The sequence below is a fragment of the Rhinoraja longicauda genome, chromosome 24 (genome assembly GCF_053455715.1).
Source record: "Rhinoraja longicauda isolate Sanriku21f chromosome 24, sRhiLon1.1, whole genome shotgun sequence".
NCBI lineage: Eukaryota > Metazoa > Chordata > Chondrichthyes > Rajiformes > Arhynchobatidae > Rhinoraja > Rhinoraja longicauda.
The window spans coordinates 20,889,102-20,916,514 of NC_135976.1; the positions used below are offsets into that span (position 1 = coordinate 20,889,102).

The 27,413-nt window shown below is 48.0% G+C and overlaps 1 protein-coding gene across 3 annotated transcripts; it reads left to right on the forward strand.

The window, feature by feature from the left end:
- The first annotated feature begins 994 nt into the window (after positions 1 to 994).
- On the forward strand, positions 995 to 27,413 carry dcaf8 (DDB1 and CUL4 associated factor 8). Of its 3 annotated transcripts, none has more exons than XM_078420770.1 (13): positions 995 to 1,111; positions 6,987 to 7,071; positions 14,753 to 15,474; positions 18,708 to 18,848; positions 19,457 to 19,551; positions 20,033 to 20,143; positions 20,292 to 20,364; positions 20,500 to 20,557; positions 22,472 to 22,579; positions 24,019 to 24,149; positions 24,616 to 24,735; positions 24,897 to 25,013; positions 25,131 to 27,413. In XM_078420770.1, the coding sequence occupies exons 2-13, from the start codon at positions 7,023 to 7,025 to the stop codon at positions 25,245 to 25,247; spliced, it is 1,842 nt and encodes a 613-aa protein (XP_078276896.1). In that variant the 5' UTR covers positions 995 to 1,111; positions 6,987 to 7,022; the 3' UTR covers positions 25,248 to 27,413. The 3 variants fall into 3 exon arrangements, with proteins under 3 accessions (XP_078276896.1, XP_078276895.1, XP_078276894.1); XM_078420769.1 differs by lacking the exon at positions 995 to 1,111 and adding an exon at positions 1,597 to 1,840; XM_078420768.1 differs by lacking the exon at positions 995 to 1,111 and adding an exon at positions 2,009 to 2,135.

Consider the following 27,413-nt stretch of genomic DNA (forward strand, 5'->3'; position numbering starts at 1 on the left):
TTATGGTGGATCTGTTAATGTATATAATCAAGGGGGATAGCACTCAGATTTTTGGGAATCGCACATCACAAAGATGATGGGTGTCGGAACTCACTCATTCCATCCCCAGGATATCACTGCAGGAGTTCCTCATGGCAGTGTCCTAGGCCCTACCATCTGGCTCGAAGGGCCAATATGGCCTCCTGCACCTATTTTCTATGTTTCTACGTGTCTTGCTGGTCCATATAGACAACGTCTACAGTTTTGACCTTGTTAACCTTTTGATTACTTCATAAAATTCAATGCAATTCGTAGGACACAATCTCCCGGTACAAAACCATGTTGACTCCCTAATCAGCCTGTCCAACAAAATCTCTTATCCCTTAGATTGGGAAAGCACAGACGCGAAGCCGGCACTTTTTAAGACAAGATGAACGTATCACATAGCTTATCTGTGATGGCTGTTTTCAGAGCGATTGAAGCTCCTTGTAGTTTGTGAAAGGGATTATTGAGATCCTATACTTTAGGTGAATTAAACTTTGGATGGCGTTGCTCTGAAAGGGTTACATTCTATTGAGAGGGAAAATTGCATTTCAGCTGAGCTCTGTTGACACATTTCTCATCAATAAAATTAAGTGTGAGCGACACGAAGTAATCCAATAGTGATGAGGATATGCGAGAAGAGAAACAAAGATGGCAGCGTGAAAGCAAACGAGGTGATGTTATTGCTAGTGGTCCATCTGCATTTATTTCAGTGCTCCGGAGGATTTCTGAATTCCGCCTGCTGTGTAAAATATTCTCATGGAATATTGCATGCAAATTTGAATACAATTCAACATGAAACGAGTGTTTCGTTCGTGAAATCGTTACGATCAACATATATCAATAAAGTTGATTGATGATTGACAGGCAAATTGAACCGAAACCCTGACCGGCACAAAGATGGCGGCATCGCCGACAGCGGAAGTGACGTTGCCTGTCTTCGACGGTTAGACTTCTTGTACTGAACTTTTAACAGAATTAGCCAGTTTCAAAATATATTGCGCCGCAGATGTTTCCCAGCGGCGAAAAAGGGAAAAAGAGAACTGCAGGAGGATAGAGAAGAAGGGAATAAGGAGTCTTCAACGGGAAAGTAATTTTCGTTGTTGACAGTTAATATGCTTAATCTCCTTCCATTCTACCGTCTTCTTTAATTATTATTTCACATGTGAAAATGGTCGTTAGCTGTACTAAAGCGAATGTTATCTTGTATCATCAAAATTAATTACGTAATTGGGCTGGGCGGCCATGTTGGGGGCATCGCAGCGATCGGCGGCCATCTTGATAAGGGGCATCGTTCCGGGGCGATGGCCATCTTAATGAGGGGCATTTTTCGGGACGCCGGCCATCTTGTTGAGGGGCGATGCTCATCAATATCCTGGCCATGGGCCCTGGACCGATACCGTTAGCTCTATTTCATTTTCACGGATGATGTCTAACCTTCTGAGTGTTCCCATATCTTTCGGTTTTTGTTTGAAACTTTGGACAGACTCCTGTAGTTTATTTTCAGTTTGTTAGCCCTCCCCTCGCGCCCTCTTGTTGACTGAGGCGACCATTTTGAGGGGCTGCATGTCACTCAGTGTTACTGGCAGGTGACGGTTAAATGGAGGGGGCGGGGCCAGGTTCGCCCGCAACAAAGATGGCGGCGGAGGGACAACGCAACAACAACAACAAGCAGAGCAGTTGGAATCTCAGGCCTGGGCCCTAGTGGAAGGGGTTAAAGGCCCCAGAAGCTTCCAGAAGCCGCACAGCCGCAGAAAAATACAATTATATCCTTGTTGAAGCCTGTGGAGAAGTGGAGTATTGTGGGAGGGGGTGGAAGGTATGTTTGGGGCGACGTCTCTACTTTTGACCGTTTAATGATGCTTGACATGTGTCTCGTCCTGGGCTGAGGACCAAGGATCATGTCGTGGTCGCACGTTGGTCTGGCAGGGGTTGGCAGGGTCACTTCCTGTGTGATGTCCTCCAGTTTCCTGCTTGGGGACCGCTGTTATGGGTGGGTTGGTTGGCCAGGGAATGGGATGGCTGGCAGGTCCTCTGGAAGTACTTGGCAACCTTTTCTCCTATTTGTGGTGTCTGCTTCGTGCTCTCAGAGGAGTAACCCCACAACTGGACCGGTATGTTCATGTGGTGCCCACTGGGGCTTCTGTGAGGATTTTCCCAGGGTCGCTGCCTCCTGCTCTGGGAATGCCACCACAGGAGATTCACGGGAGGGACTGGGGCCATCAGGCCCTCTGGAATGGACAATGAGGTCAATTCCTGTTGGTGCTTATCCTGCCCTGGGATCACTGGCAAGCACTTTGACTGAAAGGGTTGGCTGGCTCAACTCCAGCTGACTCTTTCATAACTTTCTGATGTAAATAGGGAGGGGGTGGGTTGGGATACAAGTGGTAGCCTCAGGGAGTGACTACTTGGCCAATCTGTGAAGGGTTGGTATGGTCTTCTTCATGATGTTCCTACTTCCTGTTCATGGAGGTGGGCTGGAGGGCTTACAACATGGTTGCTGGTGTGGTCACTTCCTGAACACGGTGTTCCTGTTTCAAGTCCTGGGACCACTGCTGCCGCAGGAGGTTGACTGGTAGGGCGAGGAGATTCATTGAAAGGGACCAACTGTTTGTTTAGTGGCAGCCACTTGCAGGACTTGCCTGGTGGAATAGTTCTGGGGCACTTGTAGGGCACACATCAGTGTACCAGGTGGGGTTCTGGAATGTGGCGCTGATAGTAAATAGGTCAATTATGTGATTGTAGTTTAGAATTGGGGTTCAGGAACTGATGTGGGCTACTCAGATTCTCAGGTCTGCTCTGCCATTTAGTCAGGTCACGGCTGATCTGATTGTCACCTGAACTCTGCATTGTGGATTAATTGTTAATGTTTCAGTCGAGGAAATATTAGCTAATCGCAATCACGTGCTTTTATCTATGTGTGACTGTTCTAGGCAAGACTTCTGGGTTGTTGGAGCTTCCGATGTACATTTTGAATGTTGCATTTTGGCTATTTATGGGCCCTAATGAAATTTAATATGGAGCAAAAAACAGTGGGCTCAGGAACACCGTCTGAAGAAGGTTCCTGACCTACAACGTCATCTGTCCATTTCCACAGATGCCATCTGGCCTGCTGAATACATCCAGCAGTCTGCTTTTTGCTTGAGATTCCAGCATCTGCAATCAGTCGTGTCTCTAAATTTATTGCAGAGCTTTGTAAGTTGGCAGAGAGAACAAGGAGATACTCCATAGACCACATGACACCTCTAAAGGGTGTGTGGGACGGAGGGGTGCATGTGTGTAAATCGCGGAGAGAAGCAGGGCCTGTGGGGTGAGGGGTTGGTGAAGCAGATGGGGCCCCAGGGTCCATTAAACAGAGGCAGAGAGAACACAGAAAGATGGTTACAGGACACTCCCCATGTTCACCTGTGACTTTGGAGAGAAGGGGAGACGGATTCTATTGGAGAGGGGGTTGGGGGAGCAATGGTTTAAAATTCTGGGTAGTAGGTAGGTTAAGGAGTGGGCCTTTCTGCCCAGCCCACCTACTTGCTCATCTACCTGCTTAAATTCCTTTTAAATATTGACATTGTACCCACCTCTACCTCTTAGTCTGGTGGTGCTTGCTCTGGTAGTTTGTTCCATTTATGCACCATTTAATGTTTGGTAAATGTTGCTGTTTGGACCTCTTCTAAACCATTCTCCTACCTGTGCCATCTAGTTTATGTTAGCCCTAGCTTGAGAAAAAGCCTGACAATCTATCTTATCTGCAACCCTCATTATTTTATAAACCTCATTTAGATCGCCCCTTGGCTGCCTTTGCTCCAAGGAAAACTGATCTAGTCTCTCCTTGTACCTTAAGTATCCAGTCCTGGCAACATGCTCGTGAATGTTCTTCTCACTGTCGAACTTCATGAAATCCTCATGATAGCAAGACTACCAGAATTGTGCACAGTACAGTGGCGCAGCGGTAGAGTTGCTGCCTTACAGCAAATGCAGCGCCGGAGACTCGGGTTCGATCCTGACTAAGGGTGCTGTACTGTACGGGGTTTGTACGTTCTCCCCGTGACCTGTGTGGGTTTTCTCTGAGATCTTCGGTTTCCTCCCACACTCCAAAGACGTACAGGTTTGTAGGTTAATTGGCTGGGCAAATGTAAAAATTGTCCCTAGTGGGTGTAGGATAGTGCTCATGTGCGGGGATCGACGGGTGGTGCGGCCCCGGTGGGCCGAAGGACCTGTTTCTGCGCTGTATCTCTAAAAAATCTTCTCCAAGTGTGGTCTCGCAGTGGATGGGGGGGCCTTGGCGCGGACCCGGTTGGCCGAAGGGCCTGTTTCTGCGCTGTATCTCTAAAAAATCTTCTCCAAGTGTGGTCTCGCAGTGGAAGGGGGGGCCTTGGGCAGAGAGCAGTGGTGAACTATAATCCACTGTCTACAATGGGAAGGGTTGGGTCGATGCCTTCTGGTAGGGTCCAGGATGGGTACTCGAGGGAGCACTGCAGGGAGTGGAGTGCGACTCCACTGGGTAATGGAAGCTTCCTGTGCCATAACAGTCCCCAATTTGTCAGATGCATTTTGTTCAGTATTTGATTTTTTTTTTTGTTGCCAAACTGGACTTAATTTCTGCGAATGACCAAGTTGAATCTGCTCAGGAATGTTAAAATATCTTTGACTTGCAAATATAGCCCCATGTAAATTTGCCAGATGCCCACAAAAATATCTCCACTGCTTGGTAGATAAGATTTAGGCCAAGGGTGTGTAAAATGTGTTTATTTTTCATTCTGTATATGGTGACTTTATTCTCTAATATATTTGAGAATAAATAGTGTGACAGGGAAATTAGCTTGCCAGGAACAGATAAACAAACATCAGTTAAAAATCTTGATAGCCCTGTTTTTGTGGATGCTTTGGCTCTCGTCCTTCATTGGACCACTGGATTTGCTCCAAAATTATAATTATTTCTCGAGTGCTTGGGGATTTCCTCAGCCTATGAGGATTTGGGCGCAAAGTAAAGTGTACGTGAGAGATCTTTTTATTGCATTCAAGGACCAAATGGAATCACTTTCAGCCTCCAATTAAACGAGCCCACCCAATTGCAACATTTAAAAGCAATTTGGACAGGTACATTGATAGGAAAGGTTTAGGGTGATAAACCAGGCAAATGGGATCTGCTCAGGTGAACATGGTTGACATGGATCAGTAGGGTTGAGGAGCCTGTTTCTGTGCTGTTTGACTCTTAATACTCCAAATGTGGCCAAGCCACTGTGCAGTAAAGTTGTAGACTGAACAGAACTGATCTGCAGGGCAGTCACCCAGTTCCCAAATGTAGAGGGGACCATATCCAGAGCACTATATGCGATGACCTAATTGTGTGAGGTGCCTCTCGAGCTGAATCTGCAGAACCCAGTCAAACTATTGGGCAGAGTGGCTCAATTGTCATGTTACAAACTATTAGCCCAGAGACTTTGGCTGACAAATGCAGTGTTCAGATTTGTGATTCAAATCCAATGAATGGTTCAGAATTTAAAAACAAAATTGCTGACATTGACTGCAAACTACCAGATAGTTAGAAAAGACCTTTAACGAATGGCAAAATGAAGTTCAAAGAATAGTAATGCCTTCTGTACACAATAAATGTCTCCTGGACCATCTCTGGCAGCAGAATTGGAGCCAACTCTCCAGTTGTGACACAATTTTCAGTTTTTACAACCTTGCCTCCCTGCTGCAACATTCTGCTCCTGTTTATGGAGCCTGGTCGATCTGCTTCACCCCACCCACCCCCTTTCCCCTGAACAAACCCTGCCATTCTCCAGTGCTTGCCCCCACCGCAACCCACTACCTAAGTGTTGTTGCATGTATAGTTATTTCGTAGAGAGAGAAAAAAAAAGGGACAACTGTGCTGGATTAACTCTGCATGTCAGGCAACATCTCCAGATAAAATGGATAGGTGAAGTTTTGGGTTAGGATCCTGTCAGACTTATTTCTGCTTCTTTCCGCAAGAGCTTTACATGTTCGTAAATCTGAAGGTACGAGGAGCAAATTAGACCTGAATATTACCCATCTAAATAAGTACCACCAATAGTAATTTTGTTTTGTTTTGAGAGATGAAAATAGGCCCTTTGGTCCATTGAGTTAATGCTGACCATCAATCACCCATTCACACCAGTTCTATGTTTAGGAAAATAACTGCAGATGCTGGAACAAATCAAAGGTATCACAAAATGCTGGAGTAGCTCAGCAGGTCAGACAGCATCTTGGAGAGAGCAAATCTCTCCTAGATGGTGCCTGACCTGAGTTACTCCAGCATTTTGTGATACCAGTTCTATGTTTTGTCACCTCGTCCACTCCCCATGCACTAGCACCAATTCGGAGGTCAATCACCCAGCACATCTTTGGGATGTGGGAGAAAACCGGCACACCTGGAGGAAACCCTTGTGATTACAGGGAGACCATGCAAACTACACACAGACAGCATTCAAAGCCAGAATCGATCCCGGATTTCTGGTGATGTGAGGCAGCAGCTCTACTAGATGTGCTGCTGTGCTGCCCTGCAATCTCCAGTCCCAATGCCTGTCCCTAACTCTAGAACTTCCTACCCATTTCTCTTACTGCCTCTGTCCCTCCCCCACATGCAAAGAGGGAAGCAAATATGAATGTATCCTCTGTTGCCAAAATGTTGTGTGTGCTAGGGGCAGTTGTGAATGGCAAGCATGGGAAGAGTTGTTGGAGCAATGTAGGAATCCTTTTGCCGATTGCCAAGCCGCGATGATGGGTTTTGTTGGGCGATGGTTTGTGCAGATTATGGGACAAAGAAAATTAGAGGACTCCTAACTTATCTGGTGCTTTGGAGTTCAAAATGTCTGCCTGACATTCCCATGGAGCATGAATGTGGGGTTGATTGGCCTTTCCTTCTCATCTGGAGCAGGATTGTGGTTTGCTGGACTCCTTTTCCTATGCCAACATTCATTCCTGTTATTTCTTCTGCCTCTCAGGATCTGCACGCTGCCATTTCGAAGCACATAGACAACATGGCAGATAAGAATGAAGAATTGGATGTGAAGTCAGACCTCAACAGTGGTAGGTGGTGGTGTCTACAATTGGCCCGGCTTGCTCAGATCACCTTGATGCAGTCCTCTAGTTGGCAGGTCCTATCGGGAGAGTTAGTAATTGTTTTGGGGAAAGTAAACCGGGTCCTGGTTTTCACAAAACTCACATCAGTGATAGGAGCAGGGGCCGGGCAATTTATCCTTTTACCTGCTGGCCCTTCAGCATCAGGGCTTGCACAGCTTCACTTTGCTTTTCCCAGATCAATCTGCCCCTCCTGATCTTAAATCCCTTCAATGGTTCAGCCCCCCGAACACCCTCGGGGTGAATTCCAAACATTTACCAAAAACAATGGATTGCCCATTAGTTTTGATTCCCCACAAGGGGAAACTTTCTATTGTCGGCCACCTTGTCAATCTATCACAGTTCCTCCTCTGTTTCACCTCTCATACAAACCTCCCATGAAATGGGCTCGATCCTGTATCCAGAATCTACCTTCTGTGAATAGTCTCTGTCAATAAGGAATCCTAAAAGGTGCACTGTTTCCCAGGAGTGGTCTCACCTGTGCCCTATACAATCAGATCAAGAGGTCCCTAATGTTACACTCCTCCACCTTTCTGGTATTGGTTTTGCTCTAGTCATGAATAGTGAGCTACATTGGAAAGCTATGTTTTGTGTGATATCTCGGCAAGTTTATCATATGTGAGTGCATCACGCAGTGCATGAGAAATAAACTGTATAGGTCATAGTATTAGAACTGCAAAGGAAGTGCAGATTTAAAAAAATGCAAGGGCCACAGCAAGGTAGATTGGAAAATTGGGAAATTCATCTCCAGCAAAAGATAGGTCTGTTCAAGAGTCTAATGTGGGGAAGAAGCTGTTCTTGAATCTGTTGGTATGCGTTTTCTAGCAAGAGGGAATGACTGGGGTGTGAATGATCCTTGATTATGTTACCTTAACCGAAAAAGAACAGGACATTGGTGTGCAGAGGAATCTGGATGTTTTCAAACACAGGATGTTATGTGGGGTCAGCAAGCAAATCACAGGGCAAGTGGTGAAGTATACATGGAGTCGATGGCTTGGAGGGTGGTGTGTGTGATGAACTGGGCTGCATTCACAACTCTTGCAGTCTTGGGCAGAGCAGTTGCCATTACCAAACTGATACATTCTAATATGCTTTCTATGATGCATCATTGTAATGAAGGCCATGGGACCACTTGCCCTGTGATTTGCTTGCTGACCCCATGATACCATCCTGTGTTCTGCATACACCCAGATCCCTTGGGCACCCCAATGCCCTGTTGTCTCTCTCAGTTTAGTTAACATTCTCCTCTATTTTTCCACCTGAAGTGGAGAGGCTTGCACTTTACTGTGTTAGTCTCCAGCTGCAAAACCTCTGCCCACCTCTCTATATCCTTGAGCAGATTCCCAGTATAGTTTTGTCATTGTGGATTTGAATGAGGCTTTTAAGATCCAATGTAGAAGACTGGTCCAAGAGTTTAGAGCCTGTGCGATCCAAGGCAAGTTAGCAAATTGGATCCAAATCCATGTCTTGCTGATGGGAGGCAGAGAGTTGTTTCTGTGCTAGGATTAGTGGTGCATTGCATCTTAATTGCATTGAGATTTTCTAAGCTTTCTAACGGCTCACTCGGCTGCCTATCTGTCATCCTAAACATTCCCTCTCCCCTCCCTAAACATTCATCCCTCTTCCACCAGTGCACACCATCAGATGGTGCAGTATGCACCATCTTCAAAATGCACTGTAGTTAGTCACACAGGCAGCTCTGACAGAATCTCTCAAACCCACCAACTCTACCACTAAGGAGAGAATTAGGGCAGGGGAACTCCAATGCCTGCAACTTCCCCTCCAAGTCCCACATCATCCTGACTGGGAAATATATCCCTGATCCTTCTTCGTCACCAGAACCGAATCCTGGAATTCCCTCTCCAAAATGGCTGCAGCAGTTCCATAAGACCACTCCACACCTGACCCCATCTTCTCAGGGCATTTGAGGGTGGGCAATAAATGTTTTCCTTGCTGATAATACTGCAACCCTGTGAAGGGGGTTAGGGTAAGAGTTGCATTCCTTTGCACTGGGTCAATATCCCTGCAGGCCCTGCTGGTTCTCAATTGTGACCTGCTTCTAAACCACACGTGGATGTCGCTTACATGCGAGGAGGGTTTCTGCTGCTTCTTCTGGTGTCGTACATGGTTCCAACATCCCCTCCCTGCTTTTGTATTCTGAGCCTCGGTAAACAAAGGGGTGAATCCTCCCCAATAGTTTAATCACCAGATAGGACAGGCCTGAAAGGCCAATGAATGTTTAGGGAGGGGTGAGGGAATGTTTAGAATGCCAGATGGGCAGCTGAATGAGCTGTTAGAAAGTTTAGAAAATATCAATACAATTAAGAAGAATCAATGGAATCCATGAATGAGAAATAGTGTTTGACAATATATTAGAGTTCTTTGGGAATGCAACCACCAGAACAGATAAAGGAAATGCCAAGTAAAGCTGCAGAAGCAGAAATGAAAGGCCAAATAGAAAGGGAGGCACAGTGACACAGAGGTAGAGTTGCTCCCTTACAGCACCAGAGACCCTGGTTTGATCCTGACTACAGATGCTATTTGTACGAAATTTACGTTTTCCCTGTGACTGCGTGGGCTTTTTCCGGGTACCCTGGTTTCCTCCCATACTCTAAAGATGTACAGGTTTGTAGGTTAATTGACTTTGGTTTAAAAAAAATGTAAATTATCCCTAGTATGCAGGATAGTACGAATGAGGGGCATCATCATTTGTCGGCGTGGTCTCGGTGGGCTGAAAGGCCTGTTTCCATGCTGTTTCGCTAAAGTCTAAATAGAACAGGCCTCTTGCCTATTGATCAGTGAATGTGTGTTTCCTCTCATCAAGCAATCAATACCCAACCCAGACTTGTGGTGTAATTCCTTGCCATCTTACCCCTTCCATAAGTCCTTGCCTTGTGCTAGACAGAAGGAACTGCAAATGCAGGTTTACAAAAATATGCAAAATGTTGGAGTAACTTAGCAAGTCTGGCAGCATCTCTGGAGAACATGGATAAGCAACGTTTTGGGTCAGGACTCTTCTTCAGCCTTGGGCTTCCTTGCATCAAACTGCGTTTGCAGATAGTTGTCAGAAAAAGGTGATAATCCACTATCCCGTTGTCTGGAAATCCCTCTGATTCTGTAGGTTTTCGCTTGATCCTCATTTCATATGCTCCCTGTGAATTTACTGGAGCCCTTTCCATACTTACCAAACAACTGGAAAGTTTATTATGCCAGTGTGCAACTTCTTAAAAAAGAAAATTAACAGTGTTTGGGTGTGCATCGCAATAATCCAATAATCTGCAATATTTTCTAGTCCAGCTGCCACAAGTCCTGAGGATTCTACATGATTTGTGTTTTACTGTTTGTCTTGGTGTAGCCTTTCCCTTGCTCTCAATCAGATGGTTGATGGTTTAGTTTTAAATCTTCTGCAAACTTCATGTCCAACTAAGTCCAAGCATTGTAACTTTTCAGTAATCTGTTGGGGGAGCTTGCCGGAAGCAATGAGAATGCCGCAGGGTATAGCTGAGACATTCATGGGGTGCAGGAATGCAGGGTCACACTGAAAGAAATAATTGGAGGAAGCTTGAGGGGATATAAGGACCAGGTCGAATCGATGAGCCGAATGTCTCTTTAGTATGTGTTCTACAGACTCCAAAATTGGATGTCAAATCAATAGACAATAGGGGCAGGAGTAGGCTATTCGGCCCTTCGAGCCAGCTCCACCATACAATATGATCATGGCTGATCATTCTCAATCAGTACCCCGTTCCTGCCTTCTCCCCATACCCCCTGACTCCACTATCCTTAAGAGCTCTATCTAGCTCTCTCTTGAATGCATTCAGAGAATTGGCCTCCACTGCCTTCTGAGGCAGAGAATTCCACAGATTTACAACTCTGACTGAAAAGGTTTTTCCTCGTCTCCGTTTTAAATGGCCTACCCCTTATTCCTAAACTGTGGCCCCTGGTTCTGGACTCCCCCAACATTGGGAACATGTTTCTTGCCTCTAACGTGTCCAACCCCTTAATAATCTTATGTTTCGATAAGATTCCCTCTCATCCTTCTAAACTCCAGTGTATACAAGCCTAGTCGCTCCAGTCTTTCAAGATATGACAGTCCCGTCATTCCGGGAATTAACCTAGTAAATCTACGCTGCACGCCCTCAATAGCAAGAATATCCTTCCTCAAATTTGGAGACCAAAACTGCACACAGTACTCCAGGTGCGGTCTCACGAGGGCCCTGTACAACTGCAGAAGGACCTCTTTGCTCCTATACTGAACTCCTCTTGTTATGAAGGCCAACATTCCATTGGCTTTCTTCACTGTCTACTGTACCTGCATGCTTCCTTTCAGTGACTGATGCACTAGGACACCCAGATCTCGTTGTACGTCCCCTTTTTCTAACTTGACACCATTCAGATATTAATCTGCCTTCCTATTCTTACCATCAAAGTGGATAACCTCACTTATCCACATTAAACTGCATCTGCCATGCATCCGCCCACTCACACAACCTGTCCAAGTCACCCTGCAACCTCATAGCATCTTCCTCACAGTTCACACAACCACCCAGCTTTGTATCATCTGCAAATTTGCTAATGGTACTTTTAATCCCTTCATCCAAGTCATTAATGTATATTGTAAATAGCTGCGGTCCCAGCACCGAGCCTTGCGGCACCCCACTAGTCACTGCCTGCCATTCTGAAAGGGACCCATTTATCCCCATTCTTTGCTTTCTGTCTGTCAACCAATTTTCTATCCATGTCAGTACCCTACCCCCAATACCATGTGCTCTAATTTTGCCCACTAATCTCCTATGTGGAACCTTGTCGAAGGCTTACTGAAAGTCGAGGTACACCACATCACCGGCTCTCCCCTGTCAATTTTCCTAGTTACATCCTCAAAAAATTCCAGAAGATTAGTCGAGCATGATTTCCCCTTCGTAAATCCATGCTGACTCGGAACGATCCTGTTACTGCTATCCAAATGCTCCGCAATTTTGTCTTTTATAATTGACTCCAGCATCTTCCCCACCACTGATGTCAGACTAACTGGTCTATAATTTCCTATTTTCTCTCTCCCTCCTTTCTTAAAAAGTGGGATAACATTAGCTACCCTCCAATCCACAGGAACTGATCCTGAATCTATAGAACATTGGAAAATGATTACCAATGCATCCACAATTTCTAGAGCCACCTCCTTAAGGACTGACACCTGGGGAATTTGGGTTCCAGTTTAGACTTTGGGATATAGAAACAGGTGGCCATTTTGCCCCTCATTCTGCACTATTCGTCCTTTCGCCCAGTAACATCCCTCAAGGTTGTGCTGGTCTGTCTGCTCAGAAACATTTTCCTACACTAATTCTCAACTCTGTTTAAAATGTAAAAGTCTCGATCTTCCCCCTCTCCCATGGATCCCTGGCGCCTTTGACTGTTGTGAAGGAGAGGAACTGTGGGGAAGTCTCCCTGTAAGTGTACAGGGCAATGGTGAGACCACGCTGATAGTTGAGTTACAATGAGGACTTCTCTGCCACTCAAGGTGGGATGCATCATCAATTATTGTCACATTTGCTCTTTATCCCCCTTTGTAATGAGGGAGTTCCAGACTAGAAAAGTTAACTGCTGCTGTAATAAGAAACACTATGGATGGTTACAGAAGAGCAATGTGCCCCTGATTCTGGGCCCTGCTCTCGAGCGGCGGACTTGGTCCTTGCTGCCCTGGGTTGCATCTGTGAGGATCATTTCCTCATCCTGTATGCCCTGTAACTGTTACTTTTTCCTTTTTCATCAGCTTTGATGTGGTCTATCAACCCACTGCTAATTTTTTTCTATCTCTGCGTACTCTCTTGTTGTGCCGCCAACATATAAGTTGGGTTGCAACAGTTCTCAATTGTGGCCTGGAGAAGATCTATACCCGGATGTCAAGTGAGCAGTTTGTTCTTTGTGCAAAGAATAACCTCACTGAATAGTTTATCTGCATCTCTCTGTGTATTCTGCTGACTGTTTCACCTTGCTGTGCTTCTAATTCCTCCTTGCAGTCCCCAGGCCATGTTTAACTGAAAGTGCAGTTGCATTGGATGTCCCGAAAGGTGTGTCCCTAAATCTGCTCCTTCTAAACAACGTTGGTCAATTTCTTGGTTGAACACAGTGGAGGTTGTTCAAAGAAGGTTGACTGGGTCAATGACTGGGGTGAAGGGGTCATCTGATGAAGGGAGATTGAGCAGTTTGGGTTGATGCTCATTGGAAACAGGAACGTGGTGATCTTAATCAATAACATATTCTGAGGGGACAACTAGTGGGGATAAAAGGAGTTTCACTGCTTGGGAATGTAGAATTAGTGGCTGCAACCTCTGAGTGAGGAGCTGTCTGTATCACATAGAAGAGAGTCATAGAATCACACTGCAAGCAAAACAGGCCCTTTGGCCCACTGAGTCTAAACCCACTATTAGTCATTCCATCTTATTTTCTCCCACATTCCTATCAATTTTCCAGATTCCGTCCCTTGCACTGGTGAGTCAATTTACAGCAGCCAATTAATCCACCGACCTGCATGTCTATGGGATGTGGGAGGGACATGAGCAAACCACATGGTCGCAGGCGAGCATGCAAACCATGTCCTATAGACAATAGGTGCAGGAGTAGGCCATTCGGCCCTTCGAGCCAGCACCGCCATTCAATGTGATCATGGCTGATCATTCTCAATCAGTACCCCGTTCCTACCTTCTCCCCATACCCCCTGACTCCACTATCCTTAAGAGCTCTATCTAGCTCTCTCTTGAATACATTCAGAGAATTGGCCTCCACTGCCTTCTGAAGCAGAGAATTCCACAGATTCACAACTCTGACTGAAAAGGTTTTTCCTCATCTCCATTCTAAATGGCCTACCCCTTATTCTTAAACTGTGGCCCCTTGTTCTGGACTCCCTCAACATTGGGAACCTGTTTCCTGCCTCTAACGTGTCCAACCCTTTAATAATCTTATACGTTTCGATAAGATCCCCTCTCATCCTTCTAAATTCCAGTGTATAGAAGCCTAGTCGCTCCAGTCTTTCAACATATGACAGTCAAGATCGAGCCTGTGGCTGGAGCTGCGAGACAGTGATGTTAAATGCTACTATGGAATTCACCCAGGCTGGAGGTGGGTCACAGTATATAGAAAATAGGTGCAGGAGGAGGCCATATATATGTGGGGCTAACACAGGTTGATTTCCAGGCTGCAATGAAGTCAAGAACTCGGGTAGGAGAGTGTCCAAGATTGGGCCAGCCATGGTCTTACTGAGATGTGGTGGAGGGGGTTGTGGACTGGGAGGGATATGGTGCTGACACCTATTTCTGACACCTGTTTGCTTCAGCAGATCGGTCTCCTGATGGGAGCCGTCAAGTACCAGAGACGGATGGGTCTGTACGGTAGTCTGAGGAATGAGTAGGTGGAGGGTGGATGCCCTGTTCTGTACTGTAGGCTGGGGTACATGAGAGGGACTGAACTGCCTGCTGGTATGAGTGGAGAGTGTTGGTATGTGCTGACCCAGGGGTTGGCCCACGTCTGGCTACCCCAAGTGCTTCAAAAAGTGTGGGAGCTGTGCAGTGGAGCGCCTGAGCCCTGACCTTGCCCTCTGTTCCCCACCTTTTCTCTCCCCCCATCACCCCTGTTACAGGCAGCTTGTGCAGCAGCCCAGGAGACACGGAGGAGACCCGGGAAAACTCGTCTGGTATTGAGGTGGAAGCATCTGACCTGAGCCTCAGCCTAACCGGGGAGGAGCAGATGATGGAGGCGGAGGAGGAGGATCGAGCCAGCCGGGTGGGAGCTGGGGACGGGGGCCGGCGGCAGGCCGAGCGAGACAGCTCTGACGAGCATGACACAGAGTCCCTGGGAGATACGGGCACATACTCCATCGAGGAAGAGGAGGAGGATGAAGAGGAGGATGATGAGGAGGAGGAGAGGAAGATGCAGGAGGGCCGGGTGGAAATCCCCGGCCACTTGCGCCGGCGCGGTCCCAAACGTGGAGCAAGCAACGAGGCGGAGCGGGAGCAGGACTCCTCAGAGGAAGAGGCAGCCCTGGAGCGCTGGGTAAACTCCGAGGTGGAGGCCCTGCCCCTCCCCACCTGGTGCCCAGCCCCCGCTCTGGGGGGGCGAGCCATCGGCCGGGACCCCCGGGCTTTCATGTACAGGGCCTGCGGGGCACGGGCCTTCGTCGAGCGCTTCCGCCTGCAGCATGGCCTGGAGCGTCACACCGGCTGTGTCAACACCCTGCACTTCAACCGTCGCGGCACCTGGTTGGCCAGCGGCAGTGATGACCTGAAGGTAGTCATCTGGGACTGGGCCCGACGGAAGCCTGTCCTGGAGTTCGACAGCGGCCACAAGAGCAATGTCTTTCAGGTGAGGAGGCCAGGCTGGTGCTCGGGGTGGGCTACACGGGTGTTAGAAAATGTTGCAGAACAGAGTTGGCTGGATTTTTATGTGGACTTTCGATGGTGAGTATTTGGAGCAGTGTTTTCATATCTAAACATGTCCCTGAGCAGTCAGTGTGATCTTTCCCTGGTGAGCATTTGTATTCAACATCAGCATGGTTTTAGGAAGGGGAGATCTTGCTTGACACATCTGTTGGAATTCTTTGAGGCAGTAAATAGCAGGAAAGACAAAGGAAAGTCAGTGGAAGTTTAGGTTAGAAATACAGTGTTGAAACAGTCCCTTCGCCCCACCGAGTCCACACTGACTACTAATCCTCATACACCAGCACTATCCCACAACCTAGGGCCAATTTACAATTTTTACCAAAGCCAAATTAACCTACAAACCAGTAGGTCTTTAGAGTGTGGGAGAAAACCGGGGGAAAACCCATGCGGTCACGGGGCGAACGTACAATCTTCATAAAGACAACACCCATAGTTGGGATCGAACCCAGGTATCAGGTGCTGTAAGGCAGCAATTCTACCATTTGCATCTCTGCCGCCCTGTGTTTACTTGATTTTCAGAAGGCCTTTGATAAAGTGCCCCACAAGAGGCTGCTAAGCAAGATGAGAGCCCATTGTATTCGAGAATAGATACTAGCATGGAGAGAAGATTGGCTGAATGGAAGAAGGCAATAAATGAGAATAAAGGGGACTTTTTCTGGTTGGCTGCTGGTGATTAGTGGTGTTCTGCAGGGGTCAGTGCTAGGTCCACTACTTTTCACATTGCATATTAATGATTTGTCTGATGGAATTGTGGCCAGGATTGCAGATGATACCTCTCTACCAATAACCTGTATGAAATTTTCCAATCCGGATTCCGCTCCAACCACTGTACTGAAACTGCGCTCCTCAAAATCACAAACGACATTCTCCTCTCCTCCGACGCTGGCAACCTCAACATCCTCATCCTACTTGACCTCAGCGCCGCCTTTGACACCATAAATCACTCCATTCTCCTCACCCGACTTGAAACCTCCTTTAACATCACCGGCACAGCCCTATCCTGGTTCAAATCTTACCTCTCTGACAGACACCAGTTCATCTCCATTAACAACTGTAAATCCCCCACCGCTCCCCTCCCCCAAGGTGTCCCCCAAGGCTCAGTCCTTGGCCCCCTCCTCTTCATCCTCTACCTGTTCCCCCTTGGTCAATTAATCCGCCGTCATGGTCTCAACTTCCACTGCTTCGCCGATGATATCCAGCTCCTCATCTCCACCAAGTCAATCTCCCCCACCACACACTCTACACTGACAAACTGCATCACTGAAATAAAATCTTGGCTTCAAACAAATTTCCTCAAACTCAATTGCAACAAATCTGAAATCATCATCATTGGTCCAAAAACGCTCACCAAATCCACCCAAAACTTCATCCTCAACATTGATGGTCTCCCAGTATCCACCTCCCCTCACATCCGGAATCTTGGAATCATCTTTGATCAAACCCTCTCCTTCGACAAACACATCAAACACATCACAAAGACAGCCTTCTTCCACCTCAAAAACATTGCCCGTCTCCGTCCATGCCTCTCCTCCACAGCTGCAGAAACCCTCATCCACGCCTTCATCACCTCCCGTCTGGACTACTGCAACAGCCTCCTCTATGGCGCACCCTCAAAAATCATCAGTAAACTTCAATACATTCAAAACTCCGCTGCCCGTCTACTCACCCACACCCCGATCCATGACCATATCACCCCCGTCCTTTACAAACTCCACTGGCTCCCCATCCCCCAGAGAATCCAGTACAAAATCCTCCTCATGACCTACAAAGCCCTCCATAACCTGGCCCCATCCTACCTGACCGACCTCCTCCACAGGCACACTCCCACCTGCACCCTCCGCTCTGCTGCTGCCAATCTCCTATCCCCCCACATCCGGACCAAACTCAGATCCTGGGGGGACAGGGCTTTCTCCATCGCTGCTCCCACCCTATGGAACTCACTACCTCAAACCGTCAGAGACTCCTCCACACTCACCACATTCAAAACATCACTGAAGTCTCACCTATTCAGTACTGCCTTCAACCACTGAAGGTCACCCCACCCTCTGTCTCCTTTCTCTGTTTGTTTACTTATTTATCTATTTATTCACTTCCCTATGTTCTCTAAATCCCTGTAAAGCGTCTTTGAGTATATGAAAAGCGCTATATAAATGTAATGTATTATTATTATTATTATTAAGATAGTGAAGAGGAGGCAGGGAGTCTGCAGAAGGGCTTGGACGGTTAGGGGTAAGTGGGCAAGGAAGTGGCAGATGCAACACAGTGCAGCAAAGTCTGTGGTCATGCACTTTGGTAGTAGGAATCAAGGAGTATGCTATTTTCTAAATGGGTGAGGATTTAGAAATCTGAGGTGCAAAGGGACTTGGGAGTGTTGGTGCAGGATTCCCAAAAGGTTAATTTGCAAGTTAAATCAGTAGTAAGGAAGGAAATTGCAATGTTAGCATTCATTTCGAGAGGACTAGAACATAAAAGCAGGAATGTAATGCTGAGGCTTTATGGCACTGGTTCGACTGCAGTTGGAGCATTGTGAGTAGTTTTGGGCCCCATATCTGAGGAGGGATTGGAGAGGGTCCAGATGAGGTTTACGAGAATGATCCTGGGGTGATTGGGTTAATGTATGATGAGCGGTTGATGACTCTGGGCTTGTACTCACTGGACACTGAAGGATGAGGGGGATCCACATTGAAATTGTGAAAGGCATGGATAGAGTGGATGTGCAGAAGATGTTAGAACATAGCATCAACATAAAAGGACATACCTTTAAAAAGGATAAGAGGAAGAATTTCTTTATCCTGAGGGTGGTGAATCTGTGCAATTCATTGCTACAGTTAGCTGCGGAGGCCAAGTCTTTCGGTCTTTTTAATGCAGAGATTTAGGAGGGGTAACGGGCGGGAGAAGGGTTGAGAGAGAAAGTTAGATAAATGATATTGAATGGCAGAGTAGACTCTGGGCTGAATTGCCTAAATCTGCTCCTGGGACTTATGGACATGAATTTGTGTCCATTGTTTCAACTTTATGCTTTCTTATGTTTACATACTCTTTTCCAAAGAACGGAGCCACTATTTATTCAGCTTGAGGATCAGTAAGTCACGGGGGAGGTCCTGTTACATCTGCGTTGGATAAATGTGGAGTCTCTCTCTCGCCCTCTGTCTCCAGGCCAAGTTCCTGCCGAACAGTGGGGACTCCACGTTGGCCATGTGTGCCCGTGATGGTCAGATCCGTGTCGCTGAGCTATCTGCCACTGAGTGCTGCAAGTCCACGAAGCGAGTGGCGCAGCACAAGGGCTCCGCGCACAAGGTTGGTGCTCTCTCCGTCCTCCTACTCCCACCCCTAACTCCCCACGGCATAGCTCGTAACGTAAGAGATATACGTCTGTTGGACCCTTCCCGCTCCAACAAATTAGTGGCTGATCATTGTACCTCAGCACCACTCTTGCACTAACCCTGTAGCCCTTGATTCCCTTGTGATCCAAATATATTAATCGTTGCCCTAAATCAGGGCGAGAAAATTGCTACGATTTGTATCCTATTTTTTATTCTGAGCCCATACCCCTGATTCTAGACGCCACAATCAGGGGAACTCTCAGCCCGCACCCACCCTGTGAGGCCTTTGTGGAGAGGGGGGGACGTATGTAGGCCCAACACTCACTTCCAGCTGTTCTTCCTGGTGCAGAGGAACACCCTCTCAAAGCCCTTTGTGAATTTGTCGACTTGACCTCTCCCTCTGCTGCCCACTGCCATGAGGATCGGCCCCTAGTGTCCACATGTTCTTTGGTCCATCCCACTAATGTGTGCCCACTGCCCCCAAACTTCCCAGGGGTGCAGCAAGGTGCGATATGGGGTGCGAAGATGGGTATTGAGGGCAGATGGGCTGCCTAACATTGGCGGATTCTCTTGTGCTTACAGTTAGCGCTGGAGCCGGACTCTCCTTGCACCTTCCTATCGGCAGGGGAAGATGCCGTGGTGTTTACCATCGACCTGCGCCAGGAGAGGCCGGCATCGTGAGTAGGGGAGCTCATGGTGGGAGGTTATCGGCAGGAGCAGTGGTGCTGAGGGAGTGCTGGTTGATGGCGGGGCCCCAGGATTTGCCAGGCTATGGAGGTGGGGGGCGGAGGCACTGTGGTCCATGGGAAGGGGCGATATGGGAATGCTAGGGTGGTGGGCCAGTGCAGCTCACTGTTGTCAATGGGTGGGGCAGGGCTCTGCATGGTGGCGGGACTCTTGGGAGGGGTGGGTCTAGACTCGGGTCTCGGTAGGAAGCAGTTGTGGGGCTGGACGGTGTGTTTGGGATGTGAGGGGAGGGGTGGCAACAGAGGAGTGCTAGTTTACTGGGGGAGTGCTGATATTGAGGGAGCCTGGGGCAGTGGGACAGGCCAGTGCTCCCTGGAGGGGTGGTCTGTGGCCTCTGGATGGATGACCTGTTTGAACCGAACGCTTTCACTGTTTTCCTGCCATTACCTTGGTAACCCCCAACCCCTGCAGGAAACTGGTTGTCACCAAGGAGAAGGACAAGAAGGTGGGCCTCTACACCATCTATGTCAACCCTTCTAACACGCACCAGTTCGCTGTGGGAGGCCGGGACCAGTTCCTTAGGTGTGTATGCCCCTCCACCTTTCCCTCCTGTCCTCCTCCACCTGTATCTCTTCCCTTCACCAACACCCCACCCCCCCTCCCCACCCACACATAGTGACGCGTTCTCACACTTGAGCACATACTGAGACTGTGTCTGTTGCTGTTCCAGGATCTACGATCAACGTAAGATAAACCAGAATGAAAACAATGGTGTCCTGAAAAAGTTCTGCCCCCATCACTTGGTAATTGATCGCTGTCTCCATATGCTGACATTGGCTGCGCGCGGGCGATGCACTCACGGGCTCTGCTTGGTGCGATCTTTTCCCCACTTCACCCTCTCACAACTCTTTCCAACACTTCCCTTCTCGTCCTCATAGGTTAACAGCGACTCAAAGGCCAACATCACCTGTCTGGTCTACAGCCACGATGGCTCAGGTGAGCATGCCGGGTGGTGGGTGGTGATGACGGGCTGCAGGGAAGGGGAAGCAAGACGATTGGTCTGGCATATCTCGGACGTGGTAGGAGATTGGGAGCGGAGGGCAAATGAGGAGACAATCAATGTCGAGCTGGAACCAATTGGGGTGCAAGGTTGCAAAGGAAGGAATTGCCAAGATTTCCCCTTTTTTGATATGTTTTGAAAATAAAAATATATGCAAGAAATACAAATAAATGGTGCATGCCTTTCTTTGCATTTGTAGTCGGTTCAGTCTAAAGTAGTATCGCTTCTATACATTGGTAATGTGAGTAGCTTCTATATACAGAGCACCACTGCCACCATGTGGATTGTTTTGGGGATACAGAACATGGTGTTTGAGAGGTGTTTTTAAAGAGTTTAGTCCCTCAATGTCTGGTGGCAGAAGGACATGTGATTGCAGTCCTTCCCCCAAAGACTGCATTGGCTGCATTGAGCTTCAGTGCGTTCCTCAGCACATCGCCTGCAGCCTGAAGGTGCCAGTCAGCAGTATTCCTGTACGACATCTTGCACTGACGAGCAAGTATTGGGCAGACCAAAGAGCTTTCTTCACCGAACCTGATAATCACAGTCATAGAGCTATAAAACACAGAAACAGGCTCTTCGCTCCAAGATGTCCATGCCAGCTCCTGGACCCCTTTGCTTGCATTTGGCCCATAGTCCTCTAAACCCTTCCAATCCACATATCTGTCCAATGTATTTTTCAAGTCATAATTGTGTGTGCATCTATAGCTTCCTCTGGCAGCTCATTCCTGATACGGGCTACTCTCTGAGTGAAACAGTTGTCCCTGAAATCCCTCTGAAACCTCTGCTCTTGCCTTAAGGGTATGTTTGCTAGTTTTAGAATCCTGGGAAAAGGACTGACTGTTCACTTTGTTCATACCACTCATGATCTTGTACAATTGAATATGGTCACCCCTCAGCCTTCTCTACTTCTAAAGAAAAAAAGGTAACCAACCTCTGCCTATAACTCAAGCCCACAAATTCAGGTAACATCCTGATGATTTTTTTCAGTACTGTTTCTAACTTTGTGACATCCGTCCCAAAGCCGGGCAACTGGAAGTGACACGTTCTCCAAGTGTGGTCTCGCCAATTACGTAGTTACACCATGGTGTGCCAATTTTTATACTCCATTCCCATCCCAATTTATGCAAGTGTTGCAAAAGCCTTCTTCGCCACACTGTCCATCTGACTCACCACGTTTAAGGAACTATATTCCCATATCGCTCTCTGTTCTGCAACAATCTCCAGGCTTCACTTGGATCTTGCTGTGCAGGTTCTGTCCTGGTTTGACACACCAAAGTGAAACACATCATACTTGTCAGTCAAATGCCATTTTCCATTCCTCGGCTCACCTTCACTGATTTAGATCCTGTTGTAAACTTGGATATCTTCCCTGACTGTTCACTATACCAGTAATTTTGGTGTCATCTGCAAATGTATTAATAATGTTATCTACACTATCGTCCAAATTGTTACTGTAGACAAAAACTACAATGGACCCATCACTATGGCACACCACTGGACATAGGCCACCAATCAGAAAAATATCTCACCACAGCTCCCCTTTGATTCCTTTCTCCAAGCCAATTTTCAATCCAGTTGGCTTGCTCACCTTGCTTCCATGTGGTATAATCTTAGACCAGATCATCTCTCCATGCTTCCCTGGGTCTGGTCCACATGTTTGTCTAGGTCGCCTCCCTTGGTACAGGCCACAGGTCAAAGAGTCCCCTATTGTACAGCTGTTTGGGACGAACCCTTGCATCCTTCTACAGGGCATCTTTACAAATGCACAATCCACAAAGAGATGAGCTGCTGTCTCATCATTTCTGCTGTGCTGAGATGTCTCCAATGAATGTCCTCTCTGTTTTCTGCAGACTTGTTGGCGAGTTACAATGATGAGGACATCTACCTCTTCAATTCATTTCACAGTGACGGAGCTGACTATGTCAAGCGCTACAAAGGTCACCGGAATAACGCCACAGGCAAGTTGGCATTCTGCCCCCCCCCCCCCCCCCCCCCTCCTGTTCGTACACCTCTCCCTTTCTATGTCAAATCCAGTGGAATATCAGGTGGATCTGGCTGAATTGGCTTCACCTGATATTCGGGAAGTTTCGAGGTAATGTATTGCGTCAGACAGCTTGGGATACAGTTACAGAAAGCAGTGTGGGGTGAACCATTACTACTGGAGGGCTACCGGGCCCTCAATCCTACAACAATCTCTTGGATGAAAGGATTGAGTGCATGCTTGTTAGGCTTATTGATACCAAGATGAGTAGGGAAGCAAGCTAAAGTACAAAGAGAGGAGGCAAAAATCTGGCAGACTGAGTATAATGCTGGTGGAGGTAGGGATTGTGTACTCTAGCAGGAAGAATGGAGATGCAGAGTGTTGCTTAAACCCAAAGGCATGCTGCAGTGCTGAGATCTGGCTGCAAATTGAGTGCAGGACATTGGTATTTGGGATTGGCAATACAGTCAGGGCAAATATTTGAAGGTGTGATGAAGTTGACATGGGTAGGGCAATAGATATTATCTACATGGACTTCAAGGCTTTTGACAAGAAATTGCATGGTAGGTTAGTCTGGAAGGTTAGGATGGGAACCAAGGTGAGCTAGCCAACTGGATTGAAAATTGGTTTAGTGGAAGGAGTCGGGGTGGTAGTGGGGGGTTGTCTTCAGGTTGGAGACTTGTGATTAGTGTCTGTGGTGGGTCAGTTGCTGAGTTAATTCCAAAAAAGGTAGATACATTTCTGGACACTGAAATTTAGAGTTTGTGTAGAAAAAATGGTTGCGAGTAAAGAGCAGCAGTGATCTTGACTGGTGGAACAGGCTCCGAATGGTTTACTCGTGTTTCAAGAGGAAAGAGATGAGAAGGAATATACGCATCGTTGCTAAAAGGAGAAAAAAGCGTTGGGTGTCTTGGTTAGATATACAGAAGGCAAGAGCACGGAAGTCTCAGTAGACCTTTATAAACCACTGGAGTGTTGTGTCCAGTTCGGGTGGCGCACTAGAGGAAAGATGTGGTGGTTTGGAGAGAATATGGAGAAGTGGTCCAGGGAGGAGGGACTGGAGGGGCTGGGGGTGTTTTCACCCTGGTGAAGAGGTGACAAAGTAATGAGATGGAGGGAATTAAAACCATGGAGGGTGCACGCAGATGCTGTTCTGGTTGTCAGGGGACTTGGGAACGGAGGCGATGGGCAGATGAGAGCCAAGCGACAACTTCACTTTGCAACAGGGTGTGTTCAGAAGCTGCTAGTAGGTAGGGTCAATTGCAGCATCAACGGCGAACTGTATCAGTGTTGGAAAGGAGAATGGGACAGTAGGGAGACAAGATGGATGGTTCATGGGTGAGCCTGGTGCTCTCTCGTCGGCACTGAGCAACCTTTCCCGTGAAGGATCTGTGATCGCTGTTTGTGCCCATCCAGTGAAAGGTGTGAACTTCTACGGGCCGAAGAGCGAGTTTGTGGTGAGTGGCAGTGACTGCGGCCACATCTTTCTGTGGGAAAAGCTGTCGTGCCGGATTGTGCAGTTCATGGAGGGCGACAAGGGGGGAGTGGTGAGTACCAGAGCCCGCACAACCCACACAGCCACCCACCGCATGTTCATGAGGTCATGTCCACCTCCAACACGTCCCATAGTCTGGGTGGCAGCTGGGTATGTCCTAACGTCAGAGACTGTTACTCAGGGGAGTGGTGTTAAATATTCTCAGGCAACAGAGCACTTCTCCCCCTCCCCCCCCCCCAAAACTTGTCAAAGCAGTTGGTTCAGCTTCAGATGACCATGCTCCATTTGTGCGCCCCACCTCACTTTGCCGCACTTGGCGCGTCCCGTCCCCCCTTCCTTGGCCGCGCTCCATGTACGTGCCCCCCACGTCGCATGTCTGCGCTCCTCTCATTTGGCCATGTGCTTGCTCACTCCCCCCCATCCTTGGCCATGGTCAGCATGCACAGTGCCCCACCTTCTGGTTCCTGAGCTAACGCTCCATCTCTCTCTCTCGTTTCCTCCCCTCACCCCCATTCCAGGTGAACTGTTTGGAGCCGCACCCACATCTGCCCGTCCTGGCCACCAGCGGCCTCGACCACGATGTCAAGATCTGGGCTCCCACCTCTGAGGCGGGCAACGGGTTATCGGGTCTGACGGAGGTAAGGGTCCGCTCCATGCACAGACCCGCTGGGGCCAGCTGGACCAAGACTCACGGGCTCTGTGTTCTAACCCTGCATGCCCCTTGCTCCGACCCTGTTTGCCTCCTTTCTTGCTCTGATTTCTCTCTCCTCTCCTCCCCCCTTCCTCTGTCCCTCCACAGGTGATCAAGAGGAACAAGCGGGAACGGGATGAAGACTGCCTGCGGCACACTGAACTCTTTGACAGCCACATGCTGTGGTTCCTCATGCACCACCTGCGCCAGCGGAGACATCGGCAGGTGAGTGCAATGGAGCAGAGCACTTCGTGGCATGGCAGAAGGAGGAGAGGTGGTGACAGTCAGATTAGACTTGTCCTTGTTTCTAACTCTGCATTTTTTCCCTTTCCTTCTCCAAAGCGGCGACGGGAGCCCATCTCTGCGCCGGAGGATGAATCTGATGATACATCAAGTTCCTCGGAAACATCGGATGAGGAGGAGGACGGACCCGACCGGGTCCAATGTATGCCCTCCTGAGGAAGGGGACAAGAGACGCCCACACACCGCACAGATGCTCTCGGACGGATGGGGAGGCGTCGCGGGGGCCGGCAGCACAACTCTTTACAGGGGCGGGGAGACACTGAGACGGAGAGGGCAGATGCGCAGGGAGATAGACAGAGGGAGATCACAATCACAGACCTGCACAATGGCATTGACACACTGACTATTCCTGTTTGCGTGTGAGTTGTTCACATTGGGGTGGAAGTATCTGTGTGTGTTCATGCATCTCCTTGCTCTCACATTATCTGGTTCCTCCCTTCTCCCCCTCTGACAGTCTCTCTCTTTACACTCTCTCTCTCTCCTCTCATTTTCTCTTTTTTTTTCCCCCTCTTTTCTCTATCGCTTCCCTTCTCCCCTTCTCTTCCCTTCTCTCTTTCTTTCCTCATTTCATCTCTAGCTCGGTTACTGACCCGTGCAAATCGCCACAGTATTTTTCTGATCGACTTTCTAAGTTTTGTATATCCAGAAACACGCCCGTCCCTGCGAAGCTAGTGAATTATGGTTTTGGAGGTGGGGGGGGATTTATTTTAAAAAGTTCTATGTTGAGAAACTGTTTATAGTTTGGGAGGTGGGGTGAGGATCCTTCCTGTAGCCTCTCCCTCCCTCCCCACACCCTCTTACCCCCATTAGGGCATGCCTGGGTTTTCATTGTGTGCCCGCTCTTTGAGCCTGCAGTTTGGGGTATGGGGAAGGGAGGGGGAGGGGGGCGTCAAACAGCAGGTTTGAAAATGCTTTACAGATGCCATGACGGGGTATAGCTTATTGCTTTTTGCGTTTTTGCCCGTTCTCGATTTTGATGGATTTGGATTTAGACTGCAATTAAAAACCGCATTGAATGACCTGGGTTCCTGTGTTTCTTTTTTATCCCTTCCACCTGGGGGTGGTGGCAAGGGACCTCTGCCTGCCCAGAGAGGAGGGGGAGAGAGACCTCTGCCCAGCATGGTGAGAAGGTGAGGGGCTTCTGCCTGGCGAGGAGGGGGTGAGGGTATTGATGTGTAAGAAGGAGCTGCAGGTGCTCGTTTAAACCGAAGATAGACACAAAAAGCTGGAGTAACTCAGCGGGACAGGCAGCATCTCTGGAGTGAAGGAATAGATAATGTTTCGGGTCGAGACCCTTCATTGTTGGGGAAGCAAAAAAAAAAGAAACGGAATGCAGAGGGACCAATTGGCACTTAGTGCAGGTAACGGAACGTGGATGTTCTCTTGCATTTGAGCAGTGCATGACCTCGTTATATTCCATCCACCAAGTCCTTGCGTGTTCACGTAGATTGCCCATATCCACCTCGCAGCCTGTCACCCAACTCCCAATCTTAGGTAAACTTGAACATATTGCACTTGATCTTTACCAATCATTTTGAGCAACTGGGTTCTGGCACTGATTTTTATATCCCCATCGCACTACCCCCCCCCCCCCCAAAGAAAAATGTCCCAGTTTCTAGAGTTCCCTGTTTGCTATCAATTCCTCAATCCAGGTCAGTGCAGTGGCTCCCAAAATCCCCCTGTAATAATCTCCTCAGCGTCATCCTTAAGGCTTCTAAAATTCCAAATCCGCCACATCAACTGGTTCACTGAAATGGGGATGAGAAGAAATTTCTTTAGCCAGTGGGAGGTGAATCTGTGAAATTAATTGCCACAAATGGCGATGGTGGCCGTCATTGGATATTTTTGAAACAGAGTTTCTTGATTAGTGAGGGTGTCAAAAGGTTATGGGGAGAAGGCAGGAGAACGGGGATGAAAGGGGAAAATAGATCAGCCATGATTGAATGACAAAGCAGACTGAATGGGCCGAATCATCTAATTCTGCTCCGTTGTCTTAAGAACTCTCCCTTGTATGCTTGCATTTGTCAGATATGTGTTTTCCCTTTTGTAAATCCACATTGATTCTATCCTGTGCTATTGTTATTTTTCTTTTACTATCTTCATTTCCCAGTTTCAGACAGACTGGTCTTCAACTTGCTGTTTTATCTTCCCCCCTCCTTTCCCCAAGGAGTGGAATGATGTTTTCAACCCTCCCATTGGTGGGAGCTGTTCTGTAATCTGCTCAATTGTGGAAGATGACAACCAGTACATTCTATCTCTCGATAACCAGATCCATGCTCTGGGAATTTATCACATTTTGGTTCCAGTCATTTCTCCAGTAAA

What these genes read in the sequence shown, in the direction of transcription:
- dcaf8 (XM_078420768.1), top strand. Translation starts at nt 2,040, where the DNA reads ATGGCTGGCAGGTCCTCTGGAAGTACTTGGCAACCTTTTCTCCTATTT. An exon ending in ACAAGAGCAATGTCTTTCAG is followed by an intron (nt 15,475 to 18,707) that starts GTGAGGAGGCCA and finishes CTCTGTCTCCAG; the next exon opens with GCCAAGTTCCTGCCGAACAG. An exon ending in GGCCGGGACCAGTTCCTTAG is followed by an intron (nt 20,144 to 20,291) that starts GTGTGTATGCCC and finishes TTGCTGTTCCAG; the next exon opens with GATCTACGATCAACGTAAGA.